This window comes from Enoplosus armatus, chromosome 13, assembly GCF_043641665.1.
Source record: "Enoplosus armatus isolate fEnoArm2 chromosome 13, fEnoArm2.hap1, whole genome shotgun sequence".
NCBI classification, from domain to species: Eukaryota; Metazoa; Chordata; class Actinopteri; order Centrarchiformes; family Enoplosidae; genus Enoplosus; species Enoplosus armatus.
In genome coordinates, this window is record NC_092192.1 from 1,579,667 (window position 1) to 1,598,563 (window position 18,897).

General features: G+C 42.3%; 1 protein-coding gene across 1 annotated transcript in view; it reads right to left on the bottom strand.

Moving 5' to 3' along the window:
- The window catches only part of LOC139295145 (polypeptide N-acetylgalactosaminyltransferase 10-like), a 55,686-nt gene that overhangs the window by 8,995 nt on the left and 27,794 nt on the right, over window positions 1-18,897 (bottom strand). Inside the window, exons 5-7 of the mRNA XM_070917254.1 lie at window positions 8,141-8,326; window positions 6,379-6,562; window positions 1,697-1,814 (exon numbers count right to left, since the gene is read on the bottom strand). Of these exons, the coding sequence (XP_070773355.1) occupies window positions 1,697-1,814; window positions 6,379-6,562; window positions 8,141-8,326 (488 nt within the window). The remainder of the gene's footprint in view (window positions 1-1,696; window positions 1,815-6,378; window positions 6,563-8,140; window positions 8,327-18,897) is intronic.

Consider the following 18,897-nt stretch of genomic DNA (forward strand, 5'->3'; position numbering starts at 1 on the left):
TTTTATACCTTGCACTATCCTCTCGCTCGGCATGTGAGGTCATATTGCCTCTGTGCTCTGTGCGCCTGTACGGACCCACGTTATTTCACTGTGTGAGCTGGGAATGCTCAATGTTCCCATACCAGTTTGACCAGGATGGAGCTTTAGATTAACCGTACCAGTGAACGGAGTGATTGTGTTTCACATGCGAGCGGGGCCTGGCTGTCTGTGGGAGCAGCAGTTTGGTTGTAAGAATTAGTATGAGAGCCTGTTAATCTTCTCACCTCAGGAGACTGGCTGTCTGTGCTGTATCAGCTAATGGGGATCTTAATAAAAAGGAAACCAAATTGAATATCTGAGGGCATAAAGTAGACTTAAGAGGCACAGCTAGGCATGTGCTGATAACAAAATTTAATAGTATGATAATCTTGGCCAAAATAATAACCTTGGTATGGGATATTATCTCAGTAATTACTTAAATAAGATGAAAAGATTCAAAACAGTATTAAAACATAAGAGGTTTTCACACCAGGCTCAGCCCCGGGTCACGGCCAGTGTTAGTCGAAGCCTGCCATTCGTTTCACACTCACAGCTTTAAATGGAAGCAGGGTTAGGGTTCCCCCCTTTACACTTTAGGGCTAAGGTGGAATTATACGTCCGCATCACAGTGTACGGCGGTCCAGGCGTAGCTGATCCTGGTGTTGGACTTCATTTATAGTCCAGCGACAAACTGTTGAAACCACCGACTCTAGGTCGATGTATCGTACATTGTCAGGCTGTGTGGTGTTGTAATTAAGTATCCCAGACAAGCTGTGACCACAGGAGCGCCGGCCTGTGATGTTCTCTGTACCACCAACAATCACAACCTGCATGGCAACAATCGCTAAAAACGCAAACACACAATATGGTGTTTGTTGTTACCTTCCAAAGTACGAGCATTTTCTGATCTAACGCTTCTATCACCAGGACACTTTTGTGTCGTCCAACAGGTTACAAACCTTAACATGTAATTCATATGAATGCCAACTGTCCTGTAATGTCAGCTGTTTCTAAATGTTTAGTGGATTTGAGTCAGTTCTTCCACACATTTTCTTCTTCTTCCAGCTGTTTAATTGAACTTGAACGTTTCAGCTGAATTAGACGTGAGGAGGAAGGGAATGGCTCCCATGAACACACTGCTTCCATTTTCTCAAACATTACCTGTGTTTTTAATGCTGTCTGGGCTTGTGATTTACATGCACAGTAAATGTGGACGAAGAGCAGCAAGCAGAGGGAAATTCGAATGAATCTGAAGGGGAACATTAAGAATAGAGCAGAAATCACAAAGACAAAACGAAGAAAACGTCCTTGTTGTTTAAAAACAAATAAAATCTTGAGTGAACAGATACATAAAGCTTTCATTACAGACGTGACTGAAGCCAAAAGAAAAGAGGATGATGCCATTGCGTTCATTTCCATGAGGACATATTTCATTATAAGTATGTGTATGTCCCTGATGCAATGACAAAGGGCTAACAAGGTGGCAGGATGGCTGGTTACAGGATGTTGAGTAAATGCAGTAAATTCCAGAAATATTATCTGCAAAATAAATTAATTTGTAAAATGAGCAATAAATGTTGCTAATAAACATAAAAGAAATGTATCTTTGTCCACAAAATGTAACTGAATCATTGGCTCATGTCACAGTCCTTCTATCCTGTGATTGGATCATTTTTACCTTGAAGGAGATCTCGTACTGTTCTCCTCCCCAGATCTCCAGACCCGTGTCGTATCCTCCCAGCTCCCAGAACCACTTCCTGTCCACAGCAAACAGTCCGCCTGCCATCACTGGTGACCTGCAGGAAATGCAACACACACACACTCACTACTTGAAGTACATTTTGTACAACAGCTGTACCCAAACCATTACATTTACACAAAGAGCGGCAGCGCCACTTTCCACTTCTCGCCTGCCAAAGAAACAGACACTTTATTCACAAACAACAAGATCCTTGAAGTCAATCAGGAGACAATCAGAAATCACCATCAAATGTCAAAATGTCTACAGCAGGAACTTTTTGTTAATCGTCAAGAGGGAAACAGAAGGAGACATAAGACATTGAGTTGTGATGCACTTTGTACTTTATCCTTGAAACTTCCTGTATGTGTTGTTTCCCTGCAGGAGGAGCTGCTTTACAAGGTTAAATGTGCAAATGAGGTTTGGCGGAAAAAACAAAGCTGCGTAACTATTGTGGAATTAAAAAGGATTATTTTACTGAGAATTGTGCTCCGAACAATCAGGCGAAAAGAAAAAGAGTCTGTTTGTGCTCACTTATCACTATTCATATTGAACATGTCTGTACGCTACCTTGGAAGAAGAAAGGTAAATGTGTCAGCGTGTGATCGAGGCGAGGGGGAAATTATTATCATTTTGTTTTTTACAGCCCCTTGCATTGGAATGTTTTTGTTTAAATATAAAAGAATAGAGAGATATGAATATTATATTATATCCTAAATTCCACCTGAAATAAAACTATGATATTTACTTACTGTAATCACTCACAGCATATTTAGCTGTATATTGGCTTTTATGTATGTATATGTTCTTGGTTAAGACTTTGGGTCTCTGTTGGAATCCACTGTAATTGCTGTGAAGCCAAGCTGGCTGCAGCTGCCGTCCACCGTGAGGGAGAAACAAACTTTTCAGAGCTGCCTTAAGCCTACAGGATTAAAAAACTCAAATGCCAAACAACAAGAGTCAGAATAAGAGCAAGAAAACAATACACAGAGACGCAGACAGTAAGTCAGAGTTCATGTATTTATGGTGGCACAATTTCTCACCAGATAATGAAGATACTCTGAACAGTGCAGAACCAATTAACCCACTATGGAGCACTGTGGCTTCTGTCTGCTGTGACAAGCTCTGCTGCTGAGTGCAGGGCTTGTTAGCTGTTGTATCGCTGCTGTACTTGATTGTAGATGCAGCACACCTGAGGCAGAAAAACTGGGGCAGCAGGTGCACACACACACACAAATGTATATTTGGTTTCTTGTGAGGAAGCCAACGCTCTCCACCACATGCCTTACTTTTCCATTCATTCGATTAATGTAACACTAATCGTAGCAAAAACTCTAAACTCCATAGGATTTTTCTCATTTTTTGATCCCCAATAAGAAATGTGGTCCTCTTCACTGCAGAAATGTTACAATACACACTTGCAGGTCCACCGGGTTGTCATAGTTACGAGCTTTTCATCAGGCAGAAGTCGGAGGCAGGCGGCCAGCAGGTAGTCTGCGCTCGCCAAAGTCGTCCCTGAGGAGGATCAATTAAAGGCAAACAGGGCGGCTACTGTACTGTCAGCAGTGAGAAACACTCTGGGGCTTCCTGCGCCTCCTGAGCAGTGAGCACAGATACGAGTCCCGTGGTGATAAGAGCCAGGTTTCTGCTCTTTTCCTTTTCCGAGGGTGAAAAGGGATGAAATGAATCTAGCAGTGATTACAAAAACCTCTGTACTTCCCTCCAACACTCACACTTTTTTGTTTAATGTTTCATCACATCTGTATCGCTCTGTCCAAACTGTGTTGCTTGTAGTAATAAAAACTAGGATTGATGAAAACATTTATGTTTGTGGTGCTCTCTGTGCACTATGTTTTGTATGTGTAATAAAAATAACACCATTTCCGATTTCCTTTCTCAATGGCAATACTGTGGTATATGTTCAATATCTGCTAATAAAAGAAAATGTTGACTACATGGCCAAAAGTGTGTGGACGTCTAAACATCACTCCCATATGTAATGTTCATCCCAAAGGTGTTGGATGGGCTGGAGGACTCTGTGCAGGCCAGTCAAGTTCCTCCACACCAAACCTGAAACAACATTTCTTTATGGAGCTGAAGCCAACTGTTTCCACACAGTACAAGCATTGATTTTCACCAACTTTACCAACCTTTATCAAGCATTCCAGACTAAGTCAAATAATTTCCTCCAGCAATGCTTTCATAGCTCCTTGCAGAACAACAGTAGCTGCAGTCTTCTGTCAGTGTTTCGTGAAGCCACAATGTTATGCACGTACATCAGAAGAAAATGAGATTGAAGCCTAAAAACACACTTTGTGTCACAGTTATGTGAATGAAACATCGGCCGTTATTCTGCTGGTGTAGACAGACTATTAATTACAGTTCAGGTGAACCTGTTTCATCAGGTGGGCCTGTCGGGTGTGGACAGGCTGCTGGATTCTCTCTGGCTGTGAAGCAGCTGCAGTCAGACGATGCAGTGTTTGACTTTGCCTGGAATAAAAACCCATTGTTCTAAAAACTGGTCTAAATCTATATTAGTATGAATTTGAGCACAAAGGATCCGTTTGAAATATTGCAGGGGAATGAACTTAACTACCGCTGAGACAAAGTGAAGCAAAGGAGTCGATGGAGCAACCAGCTTTATACGTTTCAGCTTTTGTGCGTTGTGTTGATTAAGAAGGCTCATATCGCAGTAGCAGAAACAACACATTGTGCAGCCCTAATTACCTACATTACAGTCCATTGTGCATGGAGAAAATCTAATTTTACACTTTAACTGGTAACACTTGGTTTTCCAGAGTCAGCACGAGACACACAAACATGCACTTCGTCCGTCCTCCACTGCCACACCGGACACGAGGCAACGGGGGACAGGCGAAGGCCGTTTGGGATATTCAATCTGTCTGCAACATAAAAATTACGAATATAATATAAAGTGACCCAAGTCTACAGATCGTACATCAGAAATTATAAAAAAAAGAATCACAAATGGGCATCCGGCACCCGTTTCTAGGTGTTCCACATGTTAAGTGCTGTGGTACAACAGTGTGGCTTCAAGTAGAACCGCTGAGCACAATGTTTAATTCATGGGTTGACACTGTCTCTACAGCTAGAAGAGCGCCGCAGTGCAGCAGTGAAGTGGCTGCCAAGGGCGGGTCGACTCCCACCATACTGCCAGGTGTTCGAGCACATGGAGGATGGAATGCCATGAAATGTGGTGCAGATGTTCATGGTGCCCAGATGGTGAAGCCAAGGGACTTCAGTGATCCCCTGACTTCTCCTCCAGCGCCACCAGCTGGTCAAAGATTATTATTTGGTGAAATATCTCGACATCTGTTTGATGGATTGGCACAAACTTTTGGCTTCCAGACGATGAATCCTGAAGTTTAGTGGAAGACTATCTTCATCATGACTCTATTTATTTACATTCTCTCTCTCCCTCTCTTCCTCTTCCTCTTCCGGTTTCCACCTCAATTAGCTGAATCACTATGTCAAAAAAAGTCTCTTCTTCAATCAAGTGTCTCCTGATTGAAATGACTTTGGTGAGCTCCGACTCCAGCATCACCAGGGTGACAGTTATGGTTTTGGGTGAAATGTCTCGACATCTATCGGATGGATAGATAGACATCCTGAGTGGGACATTTGGTCCACACCTTCATGTCCCACTCAGGATGAGTTTAATTTAATGTGGGGATCTGCTGACTTCATTATTTTTATTATTGGAATTGCGTAATTGCCGTTGTTTGTTTAGTGCTTATCAGCAAATGTTATCATTCATAAAACACTAAACTAAGATGGTTATTATGGTGAATATTATACCTACATAAATATTGTTATTGTGAGCATGTTAGCATGCTGTTCAAAGCACCGCTGTGCCTAAATACAGCCTCATAGAGCTGCACAGCTGTGGAGCTTCAGTCTGGCTTGTGTTTAATTTCTCTGTGTGATCACACACTACATTGTTCCCTTTCTCTGCTAACAGTTTACAGGGAATCATCTCATCTGCAGATCCTACGCATGTCAAAACACCGGCACTTATCTTGTCCATGTCGGCTCATATGCAACTTGTCCTGCGTCCGTGTGTCAACACGGCTCAACTCACAAGAGAAGCGACAATTTTATCACAATTACTGCCCGGATCTCGGGAACTGCACCTTGATTACTTTATAATGTGTTCTCTGGATGCCAGCTGACACGTGATGTAGCCGCTGTGTGTTGCACAAAGTACGTTCACCAAAAGTTGTTCTGGCCTTGAGATAAACTTCCTCTTATAGTGATTAATGGAGCATTTTAAATACAATGTGTGGCTTCATCTGACAGAAGCTTTTAACAGATCAGCTGGGCTGAAGGGGAGATGATGCTAAATTAAAGTATGAAAACAGTAATTTTCTTCAGCCCGAAACAAAAACGCTGCTATTATGGCGATAAGTCACTTTCTTTCATCTCGCCTTCAAAATGTAGAGTTGACATTGGAAAGAAACAGCATGAATGTGATTTTCACTTCATGTAAAAATGTCTGTCAACTGTACAAAGTGCAGATTCTATCTTTGTTTAGATTTGATGCAGCAGAGCACTGATAGACAACATGATTTAGATATAAAGTCAAGTGTGCTGTCACTCACTCAAATGGCTCACTGGGGTCCTCCCTCTGCAGCTCCGGAGGGATGGGGATCCGTTTGTAGTACATCTCCCAGTCGAACGCCCCTCGCATGGCGTCCCCCGCCTGCGTGTCGTAGCCGAAGTTGTCGTGGTCGATCACGTCAATCATTGGACACACGATGGTCTTCCTGTTCTGGGCGATTCGGTCTGAGAGACACAGGGAGGCGGATGGTTGATGTTTGGTTCAGAAAAATTCAAAATATTCAAAATATTCTAAATATTCTAAATACTCCACTCCACGAAGAACCACAGCAAACACAAACAAGGTTTTAACGGGACAGGACTTGTGTTTGTTTGTCTATTTGTGTTTTGTGTGTCCTTCATCTACAGTGCTAAAGGAGGAAGTGAGTGAGTGTGTGTGTGTGTGTGTGTGTGTGTGTGTGTGTGTGTGTGTGTGTGTGTGTGTGTGTGTGTGTGTGTGCACTGTGCCCAGTTACTGAAACTGGGTTGCCAGTGTGGCGACTCTGATGTTACAGCTCCGGCTCCTGAACTGCAGTTTTTCAGGAGGTCAAAACATTTTGGCTAGAAATGAGTCCTTCGCTTTGATTCTTAGAAGGCGGCCTCTTCTGATCCCATATCTCACTGCATTCTGTGCCCCCGCTCTTAATCTACTCTTTGAAAAGTACCACTTTATATCTTTTGAAGCCTTTCTTACAGCGAGGCTGGCCTGGTTTCCAGCTCATCTGTGACACAAAGTATAAACATTTTCAAGGTATGAGCGAGGGTGCAGACTTTCAGACTCTTTGACTAGATGGCATCCTCATTAAGTACTGTCCTGGTCAGGCGTGTGGTCCTTTAAGTGTTTTCTTTTATCTTATAAATCAATTCAAATGAATCTATAATAATGAATCATTATTATAGATTTTTTTTATCATTGTCATTTGAATGCTAAACATGATGCGTACCTTCTACTCCATACGCTCTCTCCATTATTAATATGTATATTATTAAGTTTGATAAATAAGTGCTGTAATGAACACAACGGCCGTCTGTTTATGTTACGCACTGTCAGGCACGCAGTCCATTCCCGAGTACTGAGTGGACAGTTTGACAGAGAGGTAACGTGGGTCATAAGGGTTGCTGTGAAATGGTTCCATGTGGGACGGCGTCATGCTGCGAAACAGAAGGGAACAGAAGTCCTTCATGGAAAAAGGGTAATTGAGAAAGTGAGACTGTTTGTGAGTCTATCAGCCAGAAGTGCTCAGTCTCACAGTCGGGGTGGAGTGTCTGTCTGTCTGTGTGTGTGTGTGTTTGCTCTGTTACTTCAATCTTTGAGAGGACCTTCAGACGGAGGACATTTTGGAGATTGAGGACATTATTTCTACAGAGAGGATTAGAAAATTAGAACTTTTTGAAAAGTAAAGACATTTTTGGAAAGAGGATATTTTTTAGTATGAAAACATTTTTTGGGACGTGAGGACATTTTGAGAAGGACCCAGCAGCAGACAAGACGTCGGACATCGACCACGACGGTCTTCTAGAAATGACTTTGCAACAACAGGTGGAAGGTGGAGGTTCTTCTTCACAGTTTCTGATTCTTGTTTGATGGTCAATGCAAGCTGTCGTCACGGCTGCAAGTGGAATACTGTTCAGAAAATAGCGGTGTGGTGCACTTCCTGTGGGAGCGCACAATAAAGAGTGTGTGTGTGTGTGTGTGTGTGTGTGTGTGTGTGTGTGTGTGTGTGTGTGTGTGTGTGTGTGTGTGTGTGAGTTTGTGTTCCTCACCCAGCAGTGGAGGCAGCCAGTTGAAGTTGGCCTCGCAGTGGGAGTCCAGGAAGGTGATGACTTCTCCTTTAGCGGTTGCGGCTCCCAGCAGGCGAGTCCTGATCAGCCCCTCCCTTTTCTTGGTCCTCAGGATACGAACCTTTGGCATGCGGTTCATGTACTCCTCCAGCGCCACCTTTAGGTGCTCTGCACAGAAGGTGGTGGAGGAAGGAGGGTGAGGTCATCAGTCCCATGTACAGTGCTGTCAAGGGTTATATTGTCATTTAATGACACAGCAGTGAGAGGCTCTGCTTTGATTCAGCTATTTCACTTTCATAAAATCTGAGGACTACAGCCAAATTATATTGTATTTGAGGTACACTGCAAAACAGGACTTCAAAGTGTTTGTTTAGTTGTATTTACAGCACAGGAGTTGCAGTGCAGTGGTTACTGCAGTGCCCTGTGATAGACTGGCAACCTGTCCAGGGTGCACCTTGCCTCACATGCTGACAACTGAGACAAGCTCCAGCCCCCTGCAAAACAAAGCAAATCAAACTAACTTGAATCTCCTCTTTGAGGCCTAATAACCAGCTGATTGTCCATTATCTTGCCGCGCACATGAACTTTTTTTCTGAATGCTGCTGCTGAAGGCCTCCTTCCAGCCAAACTGTAACCAGTAAACTAAAGCACACTATTACTATTGTCAAAATCAGCAGTGTCAGGTAGATGGACATTTAATTTTATAGGGCAACCATGGGCCCTGTGACTGCCACTGTAATCAAATCACATCCATCACTGCAATCAGGTCAAAAATCTCGATGTGCAAAGCGCAGCTACCATTAGTCATAGAGCAGGTTGGTTTAATGGTCTCCCTGCAGAGGAAAGGCTTTCTTTGTTGTCCATTTCATGTTTTATTGCTCTTTACATGGTGATTTAAGGGCTATAATTCTTAGTAAAATGTCATCTCTCTTTGCTTTTGGTTGGATGATCATGAAAGACTTGCAGTATGTTTTTGGAAGGGAGCTTGTTTGTGGTAGATTTTAGTAGACCGTGCTGGGAGAGACAAAGTTCTCTGTTTGTAGATGAAAAGCTTTATGTAAGAAGTTATTTTCTGACTTGTTCTCCGCTGCAATATATTTGGTAAGTTTGTCTTAAAAGCCGATGAAGGGTTTAACAACATCAAAATGGTGCAAACCCACCGGTGCCACATTAATGGAGGATGTTGCAGCCTCCCCTCGTTCTTTGGAGGACATGTGAAAATTAGATTTTTTACACTAAAATCTCATTCTTGAGGATAAGAGTCCCTGAGTGCTCTCAATGGTTTGAAAAGACATCATTCCTGAAGCAGTCAAAACATGAAATATAACTTTGACAGCTTCTTTACAAAAAGCCACAATACTGCCTGTCGACGGGCGCAAGCTGAAAAGTTGACCTTTTAACTTCAACCATTTGAAACGTTATGTACTTTCATGCCAATTGCAGAATGGCAGAACTGAAGCTAACAGAGACGAAGATACACAGACAGAGAAAGTGCTGTGAAAGGCTACATGCAGATGACCTGCAGCAGAGCCAGGCCTTCCTGTTTCCATCCTTCCATCCACTGTAGTATCCTAACTGCCCTCTGTTCTTTCTGTTTCTTCTCTCTGACCATTACAGATTCAACTGTACTTAATACCACAGAGAAACACAGAGCGCCTTTAGAAACCAAGAAGGATCACATCTACAAGAACAACAGGGAGGATGTGACAAGAATCATTGTTTACAAATACTGTTTGTACGTGATGATACGAAAGGCTTTCTTTTGCATGGATGGACATTTATGTGCTTTTCTCTTCTCTGGCTGGGCTGTGCCTCAACATTTTGGGAAAGCTGACACTCGTTTTCCACCAGTCTTTGCATCCATCCATCCATCCTTATCATACCCACCTATTATGGAGCCCCCGACGACAAGACAGACACACAGACAGACAACCAACATCAGCGATGTTACTGGTGAAGGAATGAACAGTATTAAAACTAATGTGTCATGTGATGCCTAAACAGATGTGTGGACGTGAATCTGTGACAGACTGAGCCCAGTATTATTTGTATGATCTGTGTGTCGTGGACTGAAAAGAAGAGGTGTGATTTTATGAAGCAAACCGATAGTGTTTGATTCGTTGCAGAGCTGCTGTATTTCTCTCTCACTCCTCTTTGTAATCACGGGGTCACTGTGCTGCATGAGGATGCAGGTTTAGTGTTGGACACTCATCAGTTCTGCAAATAACCAACTCTCACCTCCACCTAATCCCCTCAAGCTGAGTGTTTGTGATGCTGCTTAAAGCCCACTCTCTTTATTTTATCCCTCTATATCACTCCATCAAAAAATATCCATCTTCAGACTTATGTGACGTCTCTGTCTCTCCTTTCCAGATTCTCCAGTGAAGGTCAGCCATCTTTATTTTGCGTCGCTGTGTTTATTGTGTTGCACAGCGGCTGACCTACACGCTGTAAAGTGTGACATTGCAACAAGGGCGGAAGGGCTCTGTGAGGTCGGCGTCAAACTGCGAGGAAAAGGCGAGCTGTCCTCCCCGTACGCTCCTGCAATAAATCAACCCATTAAAAACTGACCATTACGAGCATGACTCCGGCTCTTTATAAACGCTCACCCTACACAAAGTGACGCTTACATCATCCTGCTAATGACAGGAAGCAAGGCAAAATTAATCAACGAACATTCGCCCCGTGTGCGAAGAGAGCTTGTACGGGGAGAGGTGAGGGAGAAAGATCAGAGCATTTAATTATGATTGGTTAATTTTCGCTGAATAAATTGGAATACAGCTCATACTGTTTACCGACAGCAAGGAGGCAATTAATCACGCTAATGAGAGCGAGCTGATGTCGGCAAACACATTAGTCTTTATTAGAATGTGAAGCGGAGTAGATTGGAGGGCTGAGGCGTCATGGATGTCGGGGTCATTTCATAGTGTGGAGCAGAGGGATGAATCACTAATCACACACCAGGCTGGTGATAGAAATCCAGGCCATTTATTCAGCACAGACTAGGATCCACCTGAACTCCCAATATACCATCCATCCCTTTCTGTTTGTCTACCTCCCTGCAGTCCGTCACTCACTTCTTCCTCCTGTGGACGGCAGCCGGAGCTGCCCGGCCTTCTTTCATCCGCTCGCATGGGGCCGTACTCAAACACGAATTAGCGACTAGCAGATGAAAGGCTCTGCAGTTGGCCTCAGGCTCTTGTCAAAGTGTCCGTGTGCATTTAAAATGTCATTGATAAAATGTACATGTGTTTGTAGCTAACGCTTGTCTCACTTTGATTCATGTCCCGTGAACTGAAGCCACAGACGCTGACGGGAGTGTTTGAAGGAGTAGTTAGTCAATTTAGATCTTTCACTGCGTCACAAGCACCTAAACGGCAAAAAGTCCCTCTTAGCATGTCGGTTATACTTGTGTGGACTCGTAATACATCTTTCTGTATGTAAATACAAAGATCAGCTAGTGAGCTAATATGACAAATCTGTCCAGGAATCTTCAAAACATTTTCACATGATTTATGTTCTGCAGATGTTTCAAAACATGCCGTTACAAGACTCAACACTCAGTGTACATGTCATTCAGAGGCACCAGGTTTTTTGTGAGGACATTCTCAGAAATAATTGATTAGACGTGTTGAATAAATACATTGATTGACATCTTTTAAAACAAGGACAAACACAAAACAATAAAATCTCATTCTGTAATAAAAATCTAAACTAAAAGAAATCCACGTAATAGCTTTCAAGCAGGTGAAAGCTCCAAAAGTGAGTACGTTTCATAGTTGATTGATTATTGTGTTACTGTATGTATATACTTAAACTTGCATGCTGATGTTTTAATGTTTTCTGTATGTTTGTAAACACTGGTGTAACACATGCCTGTATTTTTGAATTATATTTCAAATTTGCACATCAAAATTCACATTTATTAAATGCTTTAAGTCATATTAACTAATATAAAATGTGACATGAACTGTTTTGGAATACAAGTCGGCTTCCTGCATGAGATGAACACACACACACACACACACACACACACACACACACACACACACACGTTTCCATCACAAATACCACCAGCAACATCTTTCCTAATGTGTTTTTTTAAAAATTCAATTAGCACGGAGGATCCAACATGGCAGGCTGAGCTCTGTTTCCAGGGTGGTGGATTAGTCCCAAAATGCTCTGGCACACCACCAAAGACTGGATCTGCTCGTTAATTCCCTCAGCAAAATATTCCAATGCCCTTGTGAACTCCATCACACTCAGTCAATTTTCCTCCTGCGCCAGCTTGAATTTTTGCAGCTATCGTTAAAAAAAGGGAGCGACTGAGCATGTTGTTGGTCAGTGTTTCCAACATGGGAAGGTAAGGGAAGTGTGTGACTAACCAATGATGTCAAGCTGTAGCACACTTCATATAAACCTCAGTTTTATTGTTGTTCATTCCAGTAACATCACAGTTAGTCCAGTGTGTTAAACCAAGACGTTCCTGTGCTACAACTTCAATCAAAATCAATCAAATATAATTTCATTCTCCCTTAAAATGAATGAGCAAATGAAACAAACATCACAGTTTATTAAAGATTACAGATTAAATCAAGAAAGAATCAGAACAAATCTTAATGGAGGTTGTCTGTGTGTACACACAGATAGCATTTGGGTAGCTAACGTTTACATAATGAGCTAATATTAACCTGACACTGTGAGATAATATCTTTCAGACCATTTTATATACTTCATTCATAATTTAGATGCCAGAGAGAGGAACAGCTGCCACCAGAATCACAATGAAGCAGCCTGTTTTATGGAAAAAAATTGAAAAGTAAATTGAATAAGACTGTCCTTCAAGACCTCAGCAAGCTATTTGTAGCTTCTTGTGAGACACGGTCTTTAACCAGGTGTTCCCCGTGTGAGGGGAAAGGTATACAGTATGAAGTCCACCAGGCAATGAGAAAAGCTTTACACAGGAACAACAGAGGTGGCAAAAGCTGTGTTCAAGTTACACAATGTAACGTCTGATAGGTCACAGAACAACTGAACAACAACAAAATGAAAACAGTTACAACCAACAAAGAAACCTGCAAAGAGGAGAGATGAGACACAACCTGGGAGGTAATCTTTGACATGATGATGTCCAGTGAGACTAGAAGGAATTTCTTAAATCACGTTCTGTTGTTAATGTAATTGAAATTAAAACGAGGAGGGTTTAATTCAAATCTTAAAGTCTTAATGAGAAGAAAAATGCTTTAATTAAAGATGATTCTGACAGGGAGACTAGGAGAGGAGGGAAAAAAAGGCTCAGTTTCAAAGCAGTTCTGCAGCCACATATTCTACTCCAGTTACTGCAGAGGGAGGTTGTGGTCAGTGTTAAGCTCTGTGAAGCTCCAGGCCCTGATGGCCTGTGGGGACACAAAGTCAGACTGTGTTCTAAAAAGGTTCTTCTGATGTTTCCTGAACAAATGTGTTGTGCCAGCTACCTGGAACGTGTCAAACATCACACTTGTGCTTTAAAACCACGAGATGCTGCCCCTAAATATATCAGAATATCAGCTCTATTACAGAGTTTTAGTGTTAGCGATGCTAAGTTTGAGCTCCCGTCATTCTCCAAAGTTCAGACCAGTAGAAATAAAGAAATCCCGATTGTTTGCTGATTTTCTAAATATAAGCTCTTTCTAAAACTGCATATTGACAAAATACTTTTTACAGTTTACTCCCACTTATGCTGTCAGAGTGAGGGGTTGAACTGAGCCTATTGATGAAAACACCTTCGTATGACTTTGTCCACGCAGTACTGTACGTGAACTGTATCTTAACCTTAAAACAGCCAATTTTCTTTTCTGGTGTAATGTGAAAACAGCAGCAGGGTTTTCTGTGGAAAAAGCTCCTTGACTCCAAGTTGTACACCGCTGTTAAGTTTGTGCATTGCTCATAACATCAGAGCCTACATCTGCAGATCACATATCAGTCAGTAAACTCACATCCACACACATTTTGCTTGAAAAAATGTAAAATATATATGTGTTGCTTTGTTCACTTGTACACGTTGAATTACTATATGCAGTTAAAATACACCACAGCAGATCAGAGACAAGTGAATTTGTTAAGTGGCTTTTAAATGAAGCTCCAGACTACGTTTTCTAGGTTATAGCTTAATGCAGAGGCCAATAAATACGTCGCCTAAGCTACAGCGGATGATTTTTATGATGTCCTCACGCAGTAAACGTGATGACTCTGGTCCTCTCCCCTTCAGAAAGACATTTGAATCGATCAGCTCCCACTGACGACTCAACATCTCTAAATGGCAACACTTAATTAGCTCCTTTTGTCCTCAGTCGTCTGTTTCCCTCTCAACCTCCCTCTTCATATCGCGCTCTCCCTCGTCTCTCCGTCACACTTCACTGAGCACCATTACCTCATTATCTCCCTACACCCTCTGTCCCATACACAAACAGATACACACACACTGACATGAATGAATAAACATGCAGAACTTTGTTCAGTCTTTCTGCATTGCTGCCCCTCTCTCCCTTCGTATGCGCCTCCTCCGTCGCTGCCTGTCCCACAAATCGTCTCCTATCTCCTCATCACCGCCGCTTCCTCTCCCCACCTCTCCATCATGCAGATGGTAAGGCTGCTGGTGTTGATAAGACTGTTCAAAGTAGCGCTACACTGCTGACAGCAGCTTTCTCAAGCAGCCAAAATATCCAAATCAACTGTCCTGAAATTAAATCAGTCCATTAAGTAGAAACTTACTGTTTACAGTTTACCTGCTAACGGTCAAAACCAAAGGATACTGATGTCAGTCACTGAGTAGGTCTGTCAGTCAGTCAATCCATCAATCACAGTTAGCACTGTCGAACGGGAGGTAGAGCGGGGTGGCGGTTTCATCCCTGGCTCCCCCCTTCACATGCCGAAGTGTCCGTGGCCAAGTCACTGAAGAATGGCGTGACTGAATGAGAGCAATCTAAAACTCAAACTAAAAACAAAGACTGTCTGAGGACGTCTCAGCACTCCATTAGTGTCATTGTTCTCTCATGTTGTATTCACAGTGTGGTGTATTTATAACAGTTGTTTGACTTTCATTTTCAAAATGGCTCTCGCTTTAGTGACTTTATTCTCACCATAAGAGCAAATAAGAGCAGGTGCAAACATGTCTGTGGCTTCAACCCACAAGTGGCTGTGGTTGGCAGCACTGTGCACCAGCACTGGCAGAGGTTACAATCCCTCTGAACACAATGGCATACAGTGTCTGCACAATTAGCAGTAGACCTCTTGTGGTCAGCTCTGTGGAGGCTCCAGGTCGGAGGCTGTGATGACGCCTGCTGGGAGCCGTGATGTCTGACCGCCAAACTGGAAATAAATCAAAAGTCGTTCTGCATAAGAGCAGCGTACAGGCTACTCCTTATTTGAAATGAAGTATTGCAGCCATTTGTCCAACTGGTCCCATTGGGGAGCGTAAAGTAGGAAAGTAATTGGACGATCAATCTGCCAATGGCAGGTTTCCATCACAGAACAGCTGATAGTGCAGCGAGCCACCCCGGCCCCACTGAGTACAGGCTCTGCTACTGGCTGTGATTACATGACACAATAAAAATCAATGTTATTGACAAATGCAACAAAAGTATTTACATGAGCGCTGGACAAAATAACGGAATAGTGTCCCTTTGACAGACTGTGCAGGAGAGTTTCCACCGAAAACTAACACTGCACCCTCGTCAAAGAAGAACTCGGCTTTACTGCAGTGCTTTCCACTGAAGCAGCTGTTTAAACAGCATATATTACTGCTGCAGTAATAAAGTGGGTGAAGATGAGATACCCTCAGCACCTGCTTCACAATCTCCTGGAAAACAAAGTAAATATCAGTTTACCAAAAGTGGTTGCCAATATAAAATGAACGAGTTAGTTTTCACTTGGTGGTTGTAAAGAGGGAGGGCGCTGGCAGAGAAGGACAGTACACAAAGTCACACACTTTGTAATGCCTTAATATTTAACTAAAACAAACTTAATGCAAAATTAATATTATGTTCACCAGATCACCAACATCAAGACTCGACAATTTACTGAGATTTTGCTTTTTGCTTTTTATATTTCATTATTTTTATCTGCATATTTTGGCACGACGACTTTTCTACATTTCAGTATTGTCACCAGTTTCTGTTTTACAGAATTTGATGTTCAGAAACTACAAAGTAATCAGGGTTATACACATGAGAGATGTTTATTCTGACTGAGCTACTTTCTGATTATTAGCATTACTCGGATACTATGTAATTGCAATTCTAAGAAAGAAAGAAAATAGAAGGACACACACAGAGAGTGCAAACCAATCTGAACACTCATGTATGAGATTTAGAGAACTGTGAAGGAAGAATGGAACAAAGGGTTAATGGAAGCTGGATGTAAATGAACCACAGACCATTACCGTCATTCAGAATCATAGAATAGCCCGCAGCAGACTTTCCAAATCAAGCGCAGCAGTAAATGGAATAAAGAATGCAAAAGACACCAGTATGACCCTTTAATATTGTCTATAAAATATGCATGAGTAAAGTCAAAGAAAAAGCCAAGCACTTATGTGTAAGTACTTGGCAGCAGCGACAGCAGGAAAGTTACGACACAGATTCAATCGATAGGCTTCAGCTCTAAATTGAGAAATGCAATGTGTTATTCAGACTACTAACGTTGTCCCATATGTTTCAAAGAATAGTCGTGACTAGATTAAACATAAAAACCAACTACTTCAACTCAGTAGTTCAGCCTTTGAAACCGCACTGACACGGGCAAAGGAAATGAATGAATAAGTCCTTTCCCTGCATCATTAGCTCCCGTCAGGCTCCCGAGCAAAGCCCCCAACTGCTCTACTGGTGCTGTTTATGCACCAGTAGACTCAGACTGGGGTCGCAGTGGCCGGCTCTCAGGTGTGGAGGTGTGAATGTGTACCACTCTCCCCTGCGGCGATGGCTCTAAACAATGTTTTTTTTTGTCAACGTGATTTCATTAACAAGCTTAATAAGTCCCAAAGTGAGTGTTCATGAGGTGTTAAAATCCTGGACGTGATAATGTGGTGATGATGTCTCTGAGAAAGAAACAAGTTAACAAAGACATTTTGCAACCCTATCTCTTACAAAACACAGTTTCTACTATTACGCTTTCCAGGAAGTGTGATATTCTTGTACCGCGTGGAAGTTACAGGCAGGAGTTTAGCTCAGATATTTGATACCAGAGCACAGGGTTTGCGTTCTCTGTCCAATGTTGCTAGGTTTAGGCTACGGAAGCACATGTTTAAGGTCAGGGAAAGTATTTGGTTTTGGTTAAATATTTGTTTAACATTCAGCATGTCTCATGCTTCAAGTCATGTTAGACTTACACTAACCCTAACCCTGGACTAACCTCTAACCCTAACCTAACCTAACCCAAACCCAAGACGACAAGGTTCCTAATCTTAACCTACACACATAACCATGAAAACATTAAACATGTTTTAGTTGGCCCGCCAAAACTTAAGTGGATTGAGACTAATTGATCAGTCCAGTTGGGCCGTAGCGTTCTTGTCTTATCTGCGTTGTTCAAGGTGTTTCTGAATGCAAACAAGTGTAAATAATCAGCATTTTGTTATATGATCACAAGGTGAGTTTGTTCATTTCATTAAAATGTGCTCGTTAGTACGTCGAGCTTCATGAGGCGGAGTTCACCTTTACAGTTTCACAGTTTGCAGACACTTTCGATATAAACATTTCCTCGTCATGCTGATCGAACACATCTGTAGAAACTTGTGAAACTACCTTCTTTCTGTTTGTATACTCAATATGTTCCAAATACTCATGTTTTCACCAAGATATGGCCACACGCTGTACACAGCTTGTCACTAGCATGATAAGCTGTTTACACACAACTATGTTTACTTTTATTGGTTGCAAACAACAAATGTAAACATCTAGCTGCATTATAGAAGCTGTGTATTCGGCCATAAAGCTCAATAGACTACATATATATATATATATATATATATTTAGCTATATGGCAAAGCTTTGAAGCTGCCAAAAGTAGCGTATTTATCAATTTATTATCAAAGCAATCAGCATTTGAAACTTACTAAACATGCAAAAGCAATGGTTTGAGACGTTTCTATGGATGTTTCCTCGAAAGTGGGTCCCAGTTGAAATCCACTGTAAGTGCTGGGAATCCAAGCTGCCCACAGCTGCTGTTCTCAGTGATGTGGGATGGGGAGCAGAGGTGAGTCCCTGCAGTGACTGAACTGATTCTGGAGGATCTGTGTCAGATTTAGGAGCTCTGTCGATCTGATCCCAGGAACAGCTGACATGATGGAACATATGAGGCTCCAGGACGTACATACTGTAACGTGCACACTCTTCTATACAGCGCTCCTCTCCTGCCATGCACTAGTTTCTCTTGTCTGATGTGAAGAAGAAGGAGTCGGCTTTGTTTTGTTTTTTTTGTAGCTACTTGCCCCCTCTGGCCATACAGCCGTGAAATGACTTGGGCTCCACCAACAGAATTCATTGCTCACGCTCATCCACCAACGGTAAGCTGCCAGACACACCAACATTCATTTACCCTGTGTGACCGTCTTTACGCCACAGAGGGGAAGCTGTGGGAATCGCTCTATTGTTCTAAACAGAACAGAAATATCATACACAAAAAAACTTTGACTGGGCATTGAGTATCTGCGTGAAGGGTTTTCTGATGTTAAATGAACCAATTTGCATGTGACATCAGGTCTT